Genomic DNA, 18,115 nt, shown 5'->3' on the forward strand with positions numbered 1-18,115 from the left:
ATGGGTGGGAACATGATCAGGCACATCCATCTGTGGTCAAGTGGTGTAGACATACCGTTTGCTTTTGAAGGGAGTGCTGGATCAGAAAAGGGCTAAAGAGTTCCTTTCTTTCTTGAGTTGTATTCAGTCTGTGGTGGCTGTTCTGAATCTACTTGTTAAGCTTTCTCTGTAAAATCCACTGGACAGAGACTGAATTTATCGGTGGCAAGATCTATCAATATCTTTCTTTGGGAGAGCAAATTGCCTAAAAACCTGAATGTTGATGCTCATCATAGCACATCTTCTTGCCATTACTGTCATTAGTTTTGGCCTGTTTGAAACATTCCCTTTTGGGAGATAGTCACTGAGAAAGTTATAGTGAATCAATTTTGGTGCTACTTATTTTCTTCTAATTGCTTGGAACTTTTTCAATCTAAACTATGTACAGAAAAAGCACTATACTTGTTTCTTTGGCTGATGACCTCTCTACGGAAATTATGTAAATATATCTAAAGTCTTTAAAAGTAGTTTTCCATTTATAGGATTCATTTTTCTTTCTCTTGAGTTTATTACCTTCCCTCAATCTACTAGTTCTTGCTTCATTTGTATCCAGGAATTAGATCTCATAAATTACATGGTCCAGCATATTGCTTCACATCCTTTAACTCTCTTCTTTCTGATTCTATACCTGTAAGTCCCACACCCCATCCAGGAGCCACTTAGTGAACATACACATGTGAGAATGTAGAAAATACTAGTTTTGTTTTGGATTGTCAATGCAGACATATTTTTAAAAAGAGGACTGGCTTTAGTCTTGAATCCAGTCAGTGCTTTACCTGGTTAAGGATTTCAGATCTTGGCCTGTTGTATAGTACAGCCTCTCAACCCATTTCCCGTACTACACTGACCTTTTGTTCATTATTGTTAATTTTTTAATATTTGTCCTTCAACATCCTCCAGAGTTTTTTGTTCACACTTCTAAACTTTTCCCTCTTTTTCCCCTTTCTTCTTTTATGTCCATCCTTTCTCTCTTTATTTTCTCTTTTCAATTTGGTTTATTTACTTTTTGTGAGTTTTAGGGCTCTTTTTTTCCTGTAGCAGCAAGCTACCTCATTGAAAATGCACTTGTGGGGCTTTTTTGTTTTGTTTTTGTTTTCATTACATCAATACTCTTCTCTGCAAGGAGAATAAAACTATAAAGCTTATGTTCAACTATTTTAAAAAATATATAACTATTCACTGGTACTTTTCATATACATAAGGGAAAGAAACCCAGCACTTGAGAATAAAAGCTGCTTGCACTATCAGCATGATGTAAACCAAAATAATCAAACCAAAAAGGAAGCGGAGGTCATAGAGCTGTGAAAACTTTTCAACTCAAGCTGCAGAAACACTCAGAATCATCCTTGATTTGTCTTCCAGCTGTGTCAGCTAACTCAAAAAGTTACATGTATCAGCCAACTCTGCAAAAGTATATTTCTTTTCTCTCCCTCTCCATAGCTGTAAAACTTTATCAACCTACTGTTCACATGGTATTTCAAATCTGACCATCTTATGTTGAGAAAGTTCTATGGAGCATGATATATCTAGATGCAATTCGCATGGTATTTCAACTTCTCCTAAGATTCTTCTAAGGTTGAGGTTGGCAGTCTACAGTCCATGGGCCAGATATGGCTCATGAAATGGTCCAACCCAGCCTGTGAAGGTCCAATCTGGCATGGGGGATTGGTGGCATACAGCTGTGCTGCACTGTCAAGTCCCCTTAGCACTCCCCTCCAGTGGGGTGCCTACTGCTCCGCTACATCTGTGCTTCTCTGCTGCAGAGAAATTGGGAATCTGCAGCAAAAGAATGAATGCAGGCAGATGGCTGCTCTAGGGTGCAGAGAATTCTGGCCTACAGCCATAGCTCTGGCATGTGCCGGTAACAGGCCGCTGACGTGTATTTACTGGATATGTCTAAAACCACTTTCGCTGCACTCTTAAGAGCATCGCCAAGAAGCATGCCTTGTCCACCTGCTCCTACTTCTGCATATGGAAATAAGGTGGTAAAGCTATGCTGAGAGTGCCCCACACTGCTGCTCTCACAGAGAGCTTAAGATCAGCCAAGGCGGTTGCCCTGGGGGAGCTTCAACACCTCATACCTGAGTTGGCCCCGGCAGAACAGAGTGGGGTTTGGTGCTCAGTGACACTTTCAGGAGCTCTATGGAAACAGTATGAATCCTTCATATATGATCAGGAGGGTGGGTCCAATTCAGCAAAAGTCATTTTTTGCTTTGTGTCAGAAAGGGAGGCTGCATTTACATAAATTCTTTGGTTGGGCTCTTTTACCTTTCTTCTGAGCACTCATGTCTGAACACTACAAACCTTTCAATAATTTCTTGTCTAGAAGTACTGGATGTTGCATTATTATAATAGTACTGAAGGGTCTGGTGAAGTAAAACTTGGATCAGGCTGTGATAGAGGAGGCCAAAGAGTTCAAAGTTTTATTTCATAGCTTTTGATAAGTTATTTAGGCCAATATTTTCCAGTTTGAGATCTAACGGAAAATCTAAGACTTGATTTTCACACCTGCTGACCATGAATGACTTCCATGAAAGTCATATGAGGGAAGCATTCACATAGCACCTCCAAAAAAGCAAGCCCTAGGTCTGTCAGTTGAGCATCCAAAAACTGAAGCATTCAGAATTAATGGAAAAGTTTGAACATTTTTACTTTCACTTTATTTTTTAGAATGCTACCCAATCCCACATACACAATTATTATTCTGTTGCCCACCTACCACCGGATTTTGAAAAGTGCCATTAAAGAGAGGAACATATACTTCTGTGTATTAAACACAAATCTTTTACTGCATGCTTTGCTTGAAAGCTGAAGCATGTATATAGGGTTGCTTACTTTTTGACATGTCTAATAAGCTTTAAAGTGGTAATAACCAATTCAAACTTGTGAGAATGAATATTTGCATAAGCTGTGTGGTGGCTGATCACTTATATTTCTGTATTTTTCTTACCTTGACTGATGGAATGGGTTTCTTGGGAACAAAATGCTTTTTCTTAGGCAGTAAAACAGTCACGTTCTGTTGCTTCAGTTTAACCTTGTTCTCTGCTATTATCTTTTTGCGCTGTTCCAGGTATGGTCCAAAACTGGGCAGTTTCTGAAGTAAGAACCAGAAACACGATCATGAGTTTATAAAGCATAGAAATGGGTATTAACAAATACCCACATCGTAACTCTTTGCTGAGTGTTTGCTCACTTGTTATTCAGGAAAACTCCCATTGAAATCAATGACAAAGTCAATATAAAACTTAGTAAGAACCTCAGGATCTGACTTCAAGAAATACTTTCAATATTAAAAATCAGAATACTAAGTAGGAAGAAAATAGCTGAATTTCAGAACAGTATTCAACCATCTCCTATCTTCTGGTAGTATACTTACCCACAAATAAATACCAAGCACAAATTCCAGCTTTGTTTTTACAGGGCATGGAAAGCTATCGTGTAACTTAAAACTTAATCAATATCAGTTTGCTTGAAGAAGCCCTACCATTGTTTATGGTTCAAAGCTTTTGTCACGGGACATGGACCCAGGAGCAGCCGTGATCTCTCCTGGCGCCCCTACCGTGCCAAGTTGCCCGTTCAGCACCCTTGTTCTCGCCCGCCACAACTTTGATGGTTGTATAATATTAATGGGAGGCTGCCTTTACACAACCCCTTGGACCCGGTGCTCTCACCCTTCTGGTCCCTGCTCTATAGGAATAGATTCTGGTGCCCCCCTACCCTATGGGCATCGCGTGGCTCCTTCCACCCCCAATACCATGCCCCAAGCCTCTCAGTTTTTCTGGACGTTATCTCGTCTATGCTCTTTCCTTAGAGGCCCTGTCCGAGGCCTCTACTCGTATGTTCACCCTCACTGGGCTCCTTACTCCCGTGCTCACCCTCACCGGGCGTCTACTCGTACGCTTGCCCTCACCGGGCGTCTACTCGGATGCTCGCCCTCACCGGGCTCCCAATTCCTGTGCTTGGCCCCACCGGGGCCTCTCGATGTATGCGCCCTCTCCAGGGGCCTCTTACTGTACATACCCTCTACAGGGGGCTTCCCAATAGACTCGCCCCTTCTGGGGATCCTTAATAAGCTCACCCCCTTCTGGGGCTTCTTGATAGGCTTGCCCTCACCGGGCGTCTCTAATCTTGTGCTTGCCCTCACCGGGCTCTAGTCGTATGCTTGCCCGCATGCTCACCCCCACAGGGGCCTGTTTCGTATTCCCTGTGCTCACGTCGCCCGCACTGGGGCTTCGTCTCCCACGCTTCCTGCGGTCGGGGCTCAGGTGGCCATAGCCGTGCCTGGCCCCCTGACCCTCCTCATGGGTCTTACACCCTACTCGGGCTTCTCACGATTGGACTCAGGCAGCCTCAGCCTGACCTGGCCCTTAAGACCCTTTTTGTGGGAATGGGGCAGTGCCCCCCTGAACGTTGTACCCTCACGGGGCCTCTCGCTTGCACGCCCTCCCCAGGGCTCTACTCGCGCTCCCGTCCACACCGGGGTCTATCTCACTCTCTGGCCCCCCCAACCAGGGCCTTGCTCATGCCTCCTGCACTCCCCGCCCGCACCGGGGCCTTGCTCGCGCCTCCCGCGCTCCCCGCCCGCACCGGGGCCTTGCTCGCGCCTCCCGCGCTCCCCGCCCGCACCGGGGCCTTGCTCGCGCCTCCCGCGCTTGGGGAGCAGGCGGCCTCAGCCTTACCTGGCCCCAGACCCCTTTCCTGGGTCTTACGCCCACTGGGCTCATCCCGATAATTGCCCTGCTGGGGCTGGGGTTGGGACACCCCAAAATGCAGCGCTCTCTGCGGTGCCAGGAAACTCCACCACTACTGTGGAGCTCCCCTGAGGCCTCCTCCAACCCCTACAGCCTCTCCCGATCCTCCGGCATTACACACACAACCAAACGGAAAATACAAAGCCATAAGCCAACCGGCTGCAACACAAAATAAGCCTCCTGGTTATAACGTAAACCCTTTGCCACCCTGGCTCTCCTTCATACCTCCCTGTCAGAGTTCTCTCCACCCTGTACCATCATGCAGACGCTCGGGCGGTCAGGCTGCTCTGCCTTGTTCTGTTCTGCAGCAGAGTTCCTGCTGCTCAGGCTGCCAGAGGGGAGTGCGTTCTGGCCTCAGCCTGACTGCTTACAAAGGCCAGGCCCTGCCCCCTTCTGGCCAGCTGTCCAAATTGGTTGCCCCAGCAACCCTCACCTGTGCTGCCCTGAAGATTGGCAGCTGGGCCCTTATTACCATCACCAATAGCGAGCACCCTAGTGCCTGCTACACATCTCCCCCTCCCAAGTTGGAACCTTATTAGGAGCGGGGCGCAGAAGTGCCCTGCGACAGCTTTGTTTCATAACCTTACTTCATAACTGTGAGTTTTACCATTAAAGGACGTATCTATGGACTTTTTAAAGCATATGTATGCATAGGTTTTGCAATAAAAGTGGGTCTATTCAGACTAATACTAGCAAGTATCAAGTGAACACTACCACATTTTAATTTCATATTTCTACCTCTGTTCACAGTCCTCACTCTTTTCTAGAACTTTTCCTTTCTGAGCATAATTAGATAAATGCAAGTGGAAGATAGTGCTGAATTCCAAAACACTGCTTCTCAGTCAAGAACATAAAATTGCTAGTTTGAGTTTCAAAAGATTCCTAAACGGCCTCTTACTGACAGAAAAAGGCCCATTTGTCTAAGTGATGGAGGTCTGAGAAATTGTAGTTTACCAAGGTCATTGTGATCTCTGACCTAGCAAGTACTGCTGTGAATTAAAAATGGCTGAAAACATGGACTTATATTTTTGAGGCAGAATGTGCCCCAGGAAAACTAGTTTTTCATTATCTGAAAGCATGTAAATCAAGTGAATAAACAGAATACAGAGCCTAGTCTAAGTGCAATTATACTGCAATAGCGAACATGTAGTCACAGGGGATAAATAGCCTACATTGTTATCTTTAGTATTAATTCATTCTAACAATATCAGTATGTCAAGTATGTCCAACTGGAAACAATGCCATCATAATTAGTTTTAAAGGGACAATGACAATATGAATTTTGAACATTAATTGGAAAAAAAGTATTCCAGTCTCTGATAAAGTAACAAGTACCATGCTCTGAATATATATATATTTAAACCCTTTATTTTTTAAACAATGATTATTCTGCTCCTCTGCTGATTTTCTTAAGTAAAAATTAATCACCAGTAATCATCATCATACAGGATATCCAACCTTAGGGCTTCAGCTTCTTATTACAAGAAAGGGTGGAGCCCTCTTAATTGTTAGATTTTTTTTGGCATTCTAGTCCTGCTAACTGGCAGCAGGATACACGTTTGTTTTTTCTTCCACTAGAACCTTCTCAGTTCCCAGATGTGCTAGAATCAAGGGCTCTCTTAAGGATCCATACTATTTACATTGCAAATATAAAAGCTCCAGAATTCATATCATGACCATATTGAGAATGGCTTCAGAGCAAAAGAATCTTACAGAGGGAGGCAAGAGAAGATGGGCAGAACAGTGTAAAATCTGTGAAATCCTCAAAGAAGCAGATTAAAGGCAAATCAAATTCCTTTTCTTTACATAAGTTGTACACAAAGGATTCCCATTCCTAGAGAATAAAAGGTTCAAAGAATGTCTCACAACAAATTTGTAAGAAATGTTTCAAGCAGCAGTAAGAAGAGCAGTATCACATACTAAAATGATATAAGGCCTGTGTAAAAAGGAAGCATTGTGAACAAATAATATCGAAGAAGGAAAAATTTGCGTAATTCCCTTCTAAACAATAGGCTCTAAAGCTCAGACAGAGAACCCTTCTTCTATGGAATCAGTATGTAGCTGTCAGTAAATCTAAAAGGCCCTAGGCCAAGGGTGGATAAAATACAGCCCGTGGGCAGGATCTGGCTCACCAAGTGATTCCATCTGGCCTGAAGTGGGTCCCTTGGTCCCACCTGGCTCAGATGCGGGGGACAGCCCCAGGCCGTGCCATGTGGCCAGTCCTGGCACCCTGGGCACACAGGTGCTGCTGGGAATAGCCTGACCTATCTCCCCACTACCTCCTGGGAGTAGGTGTGTGCCCCGCCACTACTGACCCCTGGCCCTGCTGACCAGGCACCCTGGTCCAGTCTACTCCACACCCACCACTAGGGGTGCTGGATTGAGTGGGTGGGTGGGGTCTCCATGGAGACTGGACAAGGACCCCTGCAGGCAGGGTGCACTTGGCTAGGTGGATGGGATGGGGCCACAGGTGGGCATGGAGTGGTGTCCAGAAGCAGCATGGGGGGGAGGGCTGGGCCCAGGATAATGAGGTGGTGACAGTGCAGGGCTGAGGCCTGGGGCAGGATCATGGTCTGCTTCCCATTTGTGTCTGTGGCAGGTGCTGGTACCCTGCTCTGCAGTTCCCTGTGGAACCAGCACCAGTCACAGGGACATGCATGGAGTGGATCGCAGCTGTGATAAATTGGCATTTCCCTGGTGTAATAGTAAGAGTTTTGTTAATAGCAAGAGTTCTGCACACTGATTCCAAAGTAGGCCGGTGAAGCGGCACGTAGCCTCCTGCTCTGTAAGCGTGACCGAACCATGAACCTAGATAGCAGAAAGTTGTAATACACTCGAATGTGGTAAACACCAGGTGTGTTGGATCACGACTCATCCCCAAATTGCTTGCTGGAGATAACCAAATTCTTAGCTCGAGATAAGGATGTTTACTCCAGACTATATAAGCTGTACATTCTTAAGTTACGAGGGGTTCCTCAGCTCTGGCAAGAGTTCCAACTTGCGTGGAGCCCCGGCGCAGGCTATCGCACCCCCGGGATCGGGACACTGTGGGGCAAGGGAAACGATGTGGGGTGGCAGCTGCCACTGAAGGCCAATGTGAGGTGACTATCCTCTCTGCTCTGTTCTATTGCCTGCCTCTGTGAATATCCTTAAATAAATCTTTGCAAGGGTGAAAACAACCGTGAGTACATCTGTCCCAGGGAGCAGCCGAGGGGAAAATCCCAGGGAGGCTGGGAGGAACCCGGGGAGCAGGAACAGGGCAAAAAGGAAAAAGGAAGGAAAGAAAAACAAATAGAAAAGTTCTTACTTTCAGGGAGCAGTGCAGCGAAACCAGAAGTGGTGGCGGGACCCAAGCGGCACGTTAGCCGTGTATTTACAAAATTATGGCCAGCTGAGAGCCATGGCAGGAGGAGCCAGTTGGGGGCTTTAAAAGCAGTGGAAAGCAGCCACAAGGGGGAGAGAGGAAGTGGAGCACTGGAGAAAGAAGCACTCTCCAAGTCCCTTCGGAGCAAAGGAGTGTGGGGGCTTGCAGCTGGCAGCCCCGGTGGTGAGAGCAGGATCCCGCAGGAGAAGACCATCAACATCAGCAAGGATGGAGATGAGGAAGCAAGGTCAAGGTGCGGAGGCTGAGAAGGGTGGGGGAACTCTGAGACCTGGAGGAGCCCTCAGAAGATACGAAGAGGTGACAGGCTCCAGGTCACCCAACCAGATGGGATTACAAAGGATGCAGGTGGTCCTGAAGCAGAGCTATGGGGGAGACGTGTCAAGGGGACCCACCAGGAACACAGTAGGCTGACCCCAGGCCAAGATTAGGCTGGTTGAGGCTTAAGAGCCGGCAACTGGGCCAACAGAGTGGGAGATAGGTACAGTCATAGAAGGGGCAACGGACGGCCCTTAGGATCTGGTGTTACTGCCAGTGGTTTAATTTGTGTTTTGTTCTGTTACCCACTGTTGGAGGGGAGGTGAGCTGTATAGCACTGACGGGGAGTAGCTGGGTCAGAGCAAGCAGCTGGTAGGTGGGGAAGAGCTAGCTGAATTACTAAAGCCGACCGGGCAGAGGGTCCCAGGCCCCAACGATCAGAGGGACGGGGCCAACAACCATCAAGATCCATCAAGGTGTGGTGTAAGGGTGAGGTAGAGGGGAGGAGGAGCCTCACAGAAGACCAACATCCCGTGGATCCCGGAATGAGGAGCTGCGATAGTCAATCCCCACCACTGTGGTAAGATCAAGTCATGGCGGGCAAGACTGGAGAGAGGTGATTCGGGTTGACAACATCAACTCACTGAGACCGCAGGGATGGACGGGCAGACAACTTCGAGCCTCCGGGGGAGCAGAGCACGAGACCGGATGTTCGAAACCAGGTGGGTACAATGTCCTTTGTTCAAGCGCGGGGAATCTTCTGAATCCAGTAAATCATCCTAAGACACGTGGGTCACCCCCCCACCCCCCACCACTGTACCAGGTGGTGCAAATAGCTGTGTCAGGTACTGAGGCTAAGTCAGCACTCCCCACCACCCTCTGGCTCCCAAGAGCTTACCAAAACTCCTTAAGTGATCCCAAAACCAAAATAATTGCCCACCCCTGCCCTAAGTGCATTGAAAGTGTCACACATGCAAATAATGTTTTTTTTTTCTTGTAGGATCATGAAGTTGTATCAGCTATAAAAAGTGTAGGGTTTGAGCTATATGCCTTTTGTATCTGTATCAAGACACATTTCCCACTGCATAAAGTTCATGCAGTTGTGATATTAATGCTAAAAGACAGATGACAACAAAACATTTCTAGGAAGAGTTCTGACTTCTTCCTTCACTGGATGGGGGCTGAATTCAGTGATTTTCAGAGCATCCTGTAAGGATCATTTATTTTTGTAGATTTTTACTGAAGTGGCTGGGTTGGGGATCATTGTTTGTTGTTCTGATGATACAGGCTGGTATTTGAAATTTAGCTGATTAAATTAGGTAATCTTTAGGAAGGATAGGCAAAAAAACTGCAGAACTTCTGCCTTTGCATATTCTTTGCACACATTTTTAGGACTTGAAGGCAGGAAGTCCTAAACATACCTTTTGTTGAAAAGTATGAAAAAGTCCATATTCCCCATGTAGTGGGTTAATTCAATAAATATCTCATCAAATATTTAACATGAAAAATTTCAAATTTACATCTTAAATCAGTGCTGTGCAATCTTCCGGCCTCATGGGCTGGCTGGCTGGTGCAAGGCTTGCCCACAGGCTGGATCCCACATGGGTCTGGTCTGCAGGTGTGATCTGGAGTGCCAGCCTGATCCCATATGGCTGGATCTGCTTATGGAATGACCCTCTGTGCTGGCATGATCTACTATGCACGGCCACATCATTTGGTTATCTATGGGTCCAGAAATTTGGCAACAGGGGAGCAGCAATTAACATTGCCACTGCATTGGGTAGACCCATGGCCCAGATGACATGACATGATGGGCTGAAGGTTGAGCACCATGGTCTTAAATAGTAGGCCTGTGCTAAGTAGCTAGTATTCGCTTTGGATTTGGCCAATTTCAGGGACAGTGCTTTGATTCACTGATTCGAATCACTGTCCCGAATCAATTTGGCAGAATCTTATTCGGAGATACAGATGCTGCCCCGACCTGCTCTCCCAGCCAAGCAATGGCTGCCCTGTCTGTCCCAGTTCCTGGCACTTTGAAAAAAAAAAACCCTGACTCACCAGGTGCTGCCAGGTGGGAGGGCGATCCTTGCTGCCTCCCACTGCCCCATGCAGCATGGAGGCTCTGCACAAGCCCCCTGACCCCCGCCTGCTCCCCCAGCCCCCGCCATGGTTGCCTCGCCTGCCCCGGCTCTGGCCCTTTAAGAAAAAGCCTCTACTCACTGGATGCTGCTTAGCAGGGGCCTCTGTCATGAGCCCCGTGAAGCCCTGAGGCCACTGCAGAAGCCAGTAAGCCAGGAGCTTTTCTTGTTTTTTTTCTCTTAAAGGGCCAGAGCTGGGGTGGGCAGCCATGGGGGAACTGGGGGAGTAGGGTCGGGAGGCTTGTGGCAGAGCCCCCCATGCAGGATGGGGCAGTGAGGGGCAGCACGGATCGCTCCCCCCACCTGGCAGCACCCAGTGAGTAGGGGCTTTTTTTAAAGGGCCAGGAGCTGGGGTGGGTGGGGCAGCCATGGGGGAGATGCTGGGGGAGTGGGCAGGGGTTGGGGGGTTGGGGGAGCAGGCAGAGATGGGGCCTGGCTGGAGTCCCCCCATAGTCCCCTCCCCCCTTCTCCAACCCTCCCCTTCCCTGCCCCCTACTTACCAGCCCAGAGTCCAGCTCCCTGCTGCAGTGGGCAGGGACCTCCCAAATCGTTAAAGCTTTCCAAATCTTTTCCAAATCAACTCAGAGAGCTTCGAATCAATTCAGACCTTCTATTGGTCCCCTAATTCGAGTTGGATTTGGAGATTTGGCCACTGAATCGGGCCAAATCTCCCCTGAATTGAATCAGCATCCAAAGCTTCACACAGCCCTATTAAATATGGAAGAAATGTGTGGCATCCGTTTTGAAAATGATCTTATTTCACCAGGGCTATGAAGTGCTTTAAGCATAAAAACAAATAATACTACAAGATCAGTATGTAATATTCAATGGTATCTGGTTTAAACTGTATCTTATTAAAGTAAAGAAAGAACTCAGCCTTGTGAAGTAACATCTCATTTGCACTTTTAACATGCAACTATTCTTTTGGGGACGTATGTCTACAACAAGAATTTGTAAAAGCTGAGCGCAAAACAGCACCCAGAATTAAACATTCAGTCCTTATTTTCCTTGTAGATATAAAAGCATAATCTACATCAAATTTAACAGAAAGTGGTAGTATGTTTGCACAAATAGTTTTGGGGTAAGTGGTAGCTCATGAACACCTGAACAAAATCTCATCAAACATGGCTGAAAAGGAAAAGCAGCCTATTAGCAATGTTCTTGTAAAATTAAATGAAACTCAGGGGGCAAATCCAAATGAGTGAGCATGTGTGGTTTGCAGCACAGCAGACTTGACTTTAGTTCTGCAAACTGCATGCACCATACATGCAGCCATTTGCTGCATTGCTAATTTGCAGTGCAGTGGATTCTTCCGACACTGGGAGATCCTGGTGTCAAACAAAAACTAGACCAAAAAAAGCTGGGTGGCATAAATAGTGGCAACATGCACCACTCAAAACCAGAGCGTGGCTGGCTCAGGAGCTGGCCCCAGCTTCTTCTACCCCACTTGAGCACTTTCCCCATGATAACTCCACATGCAGAGCTGTGCATCAGGGCTTTTCCCCCTTTGGCAACTGCATGCCCTGATCATAGGGATGCAGCCCGGAAGGTTTTTATGTTTTCCTTTTCAAATAATTTTCAGATGACAAATTATTAGGTCTTCTTTTTAAGAATGTTCAACATTTTTTTAATTATCCCAATGCACCGAATTCTTGCTATATTAGGGTCTTTTTATATTCATATTTGCACAGAAACAATTTAATATGAATATTTGGTTCACTTAATGTGTATGCAATCACTAGACCTAATTGATCTGTTAGAACATATATGTGAAATTAATGTTTTTATTTCTGTTATTTCTGTTACAGCAGCAACGGAGCCAGAAAAGGATCAGCAGTAGGTGTTTAAAGCCTCAGTTCATTATTCTTGAAGAGTAATATGTGTTATTGCCACTACTCCAAGACGGGGGGGTGGTGCAAGAATCACACTGTATTGTTTTAAAGAAAGGAAAAACTAAAGGTAAAGACTTCCAAAAGCTGCCTTTTAACTGATGAACTGTGCAAAGCTCTAGCAACACTGTGATTTTTGTTTCAGTGGCTTCTCCAGGGATTCATCATTGATGAATTTGTTCTCACCAGAGAAGCTAAATCCTACTCATTTAAAGATAACAGTATCTCCCACTAAAACTGTCTCTATCCAGATATAAAAAGCATTACACTGCCAATAGAGAACTGACAACATAATGAATCAACACTGAAACCTTAAGCCAGAAAAGCTTTAAGGTGAATAAGTCTGTTTTGATTATAATTTATTCACGGATCAATCTAAAGGTAATTGAGCATATTATGAACTAGAAAAGGTGCTTGTTTTCTAATAGCAAAAAGCAGTGGGTATCTTTCATTTTCAAATTGCTATACTTTTTATGGCAACATTAGCAAGTATCCTAATTGGAGAGGAGGCAGCATGGATTAGGGACTGAACACACTGGACTATGAATCAGGAGACCCAGATTTTATTTCTGCCCCTTCCATTGACCTGTTTCAACCAAGTCACATCATCTCCCCAGGCCTGTTATGTCTTGTTTATTTAGGAATGGTGTCTTTGTAAAAGTACCAGTCCAGTGCCAGTCTTTATGCAGTAAGGCCTGTTTTTTCAGTGGGGATCACAAAGTATTACTAGAAAACCAATAAAAATAGCCATCCTCTCCAGTACTGCAATGGATCTGGTAAGTTTATATCTTACTACTATTTGTGAACAAGCAGCATAAAAACACAATTATCAAAAATAATTGTTTTCATAAATACTGGGGTAAATATTGAAGTCAGGCCACACATTTAGAGTGTGAACAGGTGAATAATTATTTTCCATTAAAGGCTTGGGAGAAAGATATACCTCAACCATTTGGAATAGTAGGCCAAACAAACTGTCACAGACTGAATCCAGGTATTTTATGGGTTGGATCCTGCCTGTGGGCCATAGGTTGCTGACTCCTGCATTAGCTGATCCACAGTAGCTGTGTCATATACACATTCCTATCCCTCAGCAAATGAAGTTAAACAATGGTAACTTAACTTACGCCTGTTTTACTCAAGAGTAAACTATCCCAGTTTAACATCCACTCAGTACAAGATAAGAATGGACAGATGACAGTTACATCAGATACAGCTGATACAGGGTGTGAGAAAAGGGCTGTATTTAATTCGGATTCAGAATGAATCAGGGACAGTGATTTGATTAGTTGATTTGGATCACTGTCCCTGATTTGATTCAGCTGAATTTGAATCTGAAAATTCAATACTGATTCAGAGAATCAGCGATTTGGCCATGGACACAGCTTTAAATGTTTTTTCTACATACTTTGAGGTACTAGGTGTGGCTCATGAATGCTGTGATGCTGGGGGGGATGGAGCGTCTCACAAGAGTGTGGGGGCGGGGGCACATGCTTGTTGGTGAACCTGGAAGTGGACTGGAAGTACTTCCAGTCTACTTCTGGGTCGACCAGGGAGCATGCAGGGGAGCACCCCCATGCTCCCGTGGCTCAGCAATCATCCATGGGTTGACCCCAGGTGCCCCCCTGACCCAGGAGGAACCAGTTGCTGAACCAAGGGGGCATGGGGCGGGGGGCCCGGCATGGTCCCTAACAGACCTGGAAGTGGTTCAGAAGTGCTTCTGGTCCACTTCCGGGTCTGCTACCAAGCGTGCTGGGAAGCCTTTGTGGGACGCTCCATCTGCCCCAGCAACGCAGCATTGACAAGCCACCTGATACCTTGAGGTATGTAGAAAAAACATTTAAATCTGTGTCTATGTCCAGATTGCTGAATCTTTCCGAATCTCCCTGGATTCAGAGGGTTCTGATTTGATTTGGAGAGATTAAAGGGTTTCCTGATTTGATTCGGATTTGGAGAGTCAGCCACTGAATCAGGCCGAATCACCACTGAATCAAATCAAGGACTGAAGCTTCACACAGCCCTACCGAATAGCAGTAAATCCCTTCCTCTCCTCCATGTTTAAAATGGTGTAATTCTTCATCTGTCCATGTTCAAAAATAAAACAGCCTGTAAATATTACTTGCATTTGGCTCTTTAGGGGAAAAGTGTCAGTCAGCCATAAAGCACAGATCTCTATACAAACTATATCCTTCATGATGGAAGACATTCCCCATACCAAACATAACTTCATTATTTATCCAGTTTCCATTATATTTGGGTCTTGCTCTCACCCTTTGAGATAAGGACATACAGCCATGGGTGGATGCAGGATTTTGTAAAGAGGGGTATGTGGGAGCAGCAACCAGTGCTGCAGGAGTGGCTGCATCCCCACTCTCATCTTCCTCCCCTATCCTCTACAGCCTCCTGGTGAGAAGACCACACTACAGGAGCAGCAGGAGGGACTTTTTTGAAGTCCCCAAGTCAGGTAAGAATTCTGTCCCCTATTCCTCCCTGCACTCCTCTCGGAACCTTGTTCCTTCCGCCCTGTGCTCATCAGCCCATTCCCTCACCCACCTACCACTGCTGCTGCCTTAGGCTGATTTGGGGGAGGGAGAGACCAGAAGGTAAGGGCTTCAGAGCTGCTCCTGCCCTCCTCCAGCCAGACTTCACCTCTCTTCCCAGTCCCCCCACGTGTTTTCTGCCAGCCTGGGGGCAAGCACAGGGCAAGTGAACCCACACACTGCTGCCGCCATTGCTGTCCTCTTCTGAACCCAACTGCAATGGTTCTGGAGCTGCTCCCCCACCGTGAAATGAATTCAGAGAGTTGCGGGGAGAGGGACTCCAGAGCTGCTATAACCAGGCTCAGCAGAGGTCAGCAGTGGTGATGGCAGTGGGCAGGTTCACCCACCCCTGAGCTAGCAGGGAATACCAGGGGGACCAGACAAGAGGAGAAGGAATCTACTTGTTTGCACCATTTGCATTTGGAGTGGGGCAGGAGTAGCTCTGGAGTCCCCCACTTCCAGGAGAAGCTCTGGAGTCCCCTACATAGCCAGGGAAGTGGCAGTGGCAAGTGTGTGTGTGTGTGTGTGTGTGGCGGGGGGGGGGATAAACTGCTGAGGATGTAGGGGAGAAGAAAGGATGCTGAGAGCAAACATGAAAGAGGATTTTAAAGTAGTCCCCACTGGTGCTCCTAGGGTGTGTCTTAAGGGGGCGGGGGTATGCGCATGCCACTGCACCCCTTCTAGATGCACCCCTGCACACATACAATTTGAAAAATCATTTTGTGCACGTATAAGTTGTATACAACTTTGTGTGATGCATAGCATTGTTGTTTCATGTATCTAGAAGCCAAATGGATGTAAAATGGGCTTATTTAGTATATTTAACATTTAAAAAATATATACATTTACTGTTGCATGCAACAAAACTGGTAAGAAAGAGCATGAAGGCTGAAGCAAGTGAAGTAAGACATACTCTGAATTGCTAAAAAATCATTCAAAATTGCTTTAAAAAGAAAAAGAAACTACTGTGGGCATATCTACACAAGATGCTTAACTGTAGTGTAGTTTACTGAGCAGTAAACATTTGCATCTACACATGCACATGCTTACTACATGGTAAACATTGCTAATCACAAGTAAATTTGCTACCTGCAAATGCAAGTAACAAATTTACTTTTGATTAGTAATGGCACAGTAGCGCTCATGTAGTCACCTGACTGGGAGCAGATCTGTTCTCTGTCAACCATCCACCAGGTGGTGAAAGATTGCTTCCTGATCCCGGGAGCTGCCTGCTAACAGGATGGGCTCCACCACCAAAGCCTGGGCAGAAACTATCTTCCCCTGCCCCAGCAGCAGGAAGCTCCAAGCCCCCCACTTTGAGATCATAATCAGGGAGTGGTAGTGATCCTGACATCTGTCATTGTGATTGAGGGGCTAGGAGATCCTTATTTCCCAGTACCGAACCTGTGACCTGGTACTGGGAGACAAGGGAATTCTGCAGACCTGGGGCCAGTGCTGGGAGATCCTTAAGAATCTCTCAGCACTAGCCCCGCGGTCATGGAGCTGGCACTGACAGCTGACTTCCTGCCCTTCAGGTCAGGGGCTGGACTCAATGATCTTCTGAGGTCCCTTCCAACCCTAATGTCTATGAAGTCTATGGAGAGATAAGAGTCTTCCAGCACCAGCCTACACTGTGGAGCTGGTGCTAGGAGTTCCCTGCTGGCAGGGGCTGGGGAGCTTCTTCTCCACCCAGGTCTGTGAGTGCAGAGCTCAGTGTGGGGAACAACCTTCCCAGCCTGTTCCCTGCCCAGCTCCATGCTCACGGAGCTAAGCAGGGAACAAGTTTCCCAGCTTGTTTCACACCCAGCTCCTGCAGCTCTTTTCAAGTCCCCTCCTCCTGATCAGGGAGCCAAGCCAGGAGCTCCCTGATTCTGGGGCAAGGGGACATTGTCTCTGCCCCAGCAGCAGGCAGCCCCCTGAGGCAGGGTGTAATGTCCCAGCCCTAGCCAGGAGACAACTGCCAACACCTGGGATAGACCCCAGGGGAAACCTAGAGCTCTCCCTGGTGGTGGCAGGGGCCCATTGCAGGGCCCCAGGAAGTGGGAGCAGTTTGCTGTCACTAGCAGCATATCTGCTTCCACTTTCCTCCATGTCTAGATGCCTGCCCAGGAGTGTTTACTAACAAAAAGTAAACTGATCCTGGATCAAATGCATGTGTAGAAGCACCTTGTAGGTGGTAGCAACCATTATAGGCACAGCCTACATAACTATGTCATTATGTGGCTATGCAAATTGTTGTATAATACTTTTATTTGTAAAGCTGCCAAATAAATCACTGATGGCACTTTATAAATCAACCAAGATGCTGATCTTGATCTCCCTCTGCCATTTAGTTCTCATGGGCTGTTGTTCTCTCATTGACTCATCTGTAACTGCTCCCAGTGCTGTCCTCAACAGGACACAGAAAAGGGAAATCCTGCTTGATTCAGGTGAGTTTCAAGAATAATCCAGAGATGGCCATTTGACCCTGTTCTTAACAATAAGGATTGAGTGAATCTTGGTTACACTGTCTAATCTATAGATCTAAAAAGAACAGATTTGCAACTATTAAGGCTTCTACCTGGCTTTGGAAGCTTGTAGGGGTGTACTGATAGAGATTTTTGGGAGTGATACTGATAGTCGATATTTAAGGAGGCATACCGCTTGATACCAATCTGATTTCTGATATACCTGTCTCCAGCTAGTAAGTCTGGTGTGGTGGAAGGGGAGGGAAGAGGCTTGGAGAGGAGCAGATCAGTGCTCCCTGTGGTGAGGGAGGGGTGGAGCCAGAGCCATGGCTCATGGGGGAGAGGTGACTCTTGCCACTGCTTGTACCCTGGGAGGGCACAGGGTTGTTCTGCAGATATCCGTGGGGTGGAGCTGCATGGGGCTCTTGGTGGGAGCTGAGCTTGGAGTGGGCGGCAGTGGCACTGGGAGGATGCTGCATCCATCTCAAATTTTGCTGCCACTCCGCTCCCAGTGCTGCCGTCAGCAGCCACCTGCCTCAACGCCCTGCCTCCACCCGACTCAATGCCCCGCCTCCACCCATGCGCTGGGAAGAGCTGGGGCTGCACTAGGCGACTGGTAGCAATAGTGCTGGGAGCAGAGTGGTGGTGAAATTTGGGGTGGATACAGCATC

General features: G+C 46.8%; 1 protein-coding gene across 5 annotated transcripts in view; it reads right to left on the reverse strand.

Annotated features, from left to right (window-relative positions):
• Positions 1-18,115, reverse strand: part of DPYD (dihydropyrimidine dehydrogenase) — a 685,692-nt gene that overhangs the window by 23,690 nt on the left and 643,887 nt on the right. For all 5 annotated transcript variants that reach the window (XM_090050053.1, XM_090050052.1, XM_090050055.1 and 2 more), the window contains one exon: positions 2,990-3,133. In XM_090050053.1, coding sequence (XP_089906179.1) covers positions 2,990-3,133 — 144 coding nt within the window. The remainder of the gene's footprint in view (positions 1-2,989; positions 3,134-18,115) is intronic.

The sequence above is a fragment of the Crocodylus siamensis genome, chromosome 5, assembly GCF_052110815.1.
Source record: "Crocodylus siamensis isolate JL-2025a chromosome 5, ASM5211081v1, whole genome shotgun sequence".
In the NCBI taxonomy this organism is placed as follows: domain Eukaryota; kingdom Metazoa; phylum Chordata; order Crocodylia; family Crocodylidae; genus Crocodylus; species Crocodylus siamensis.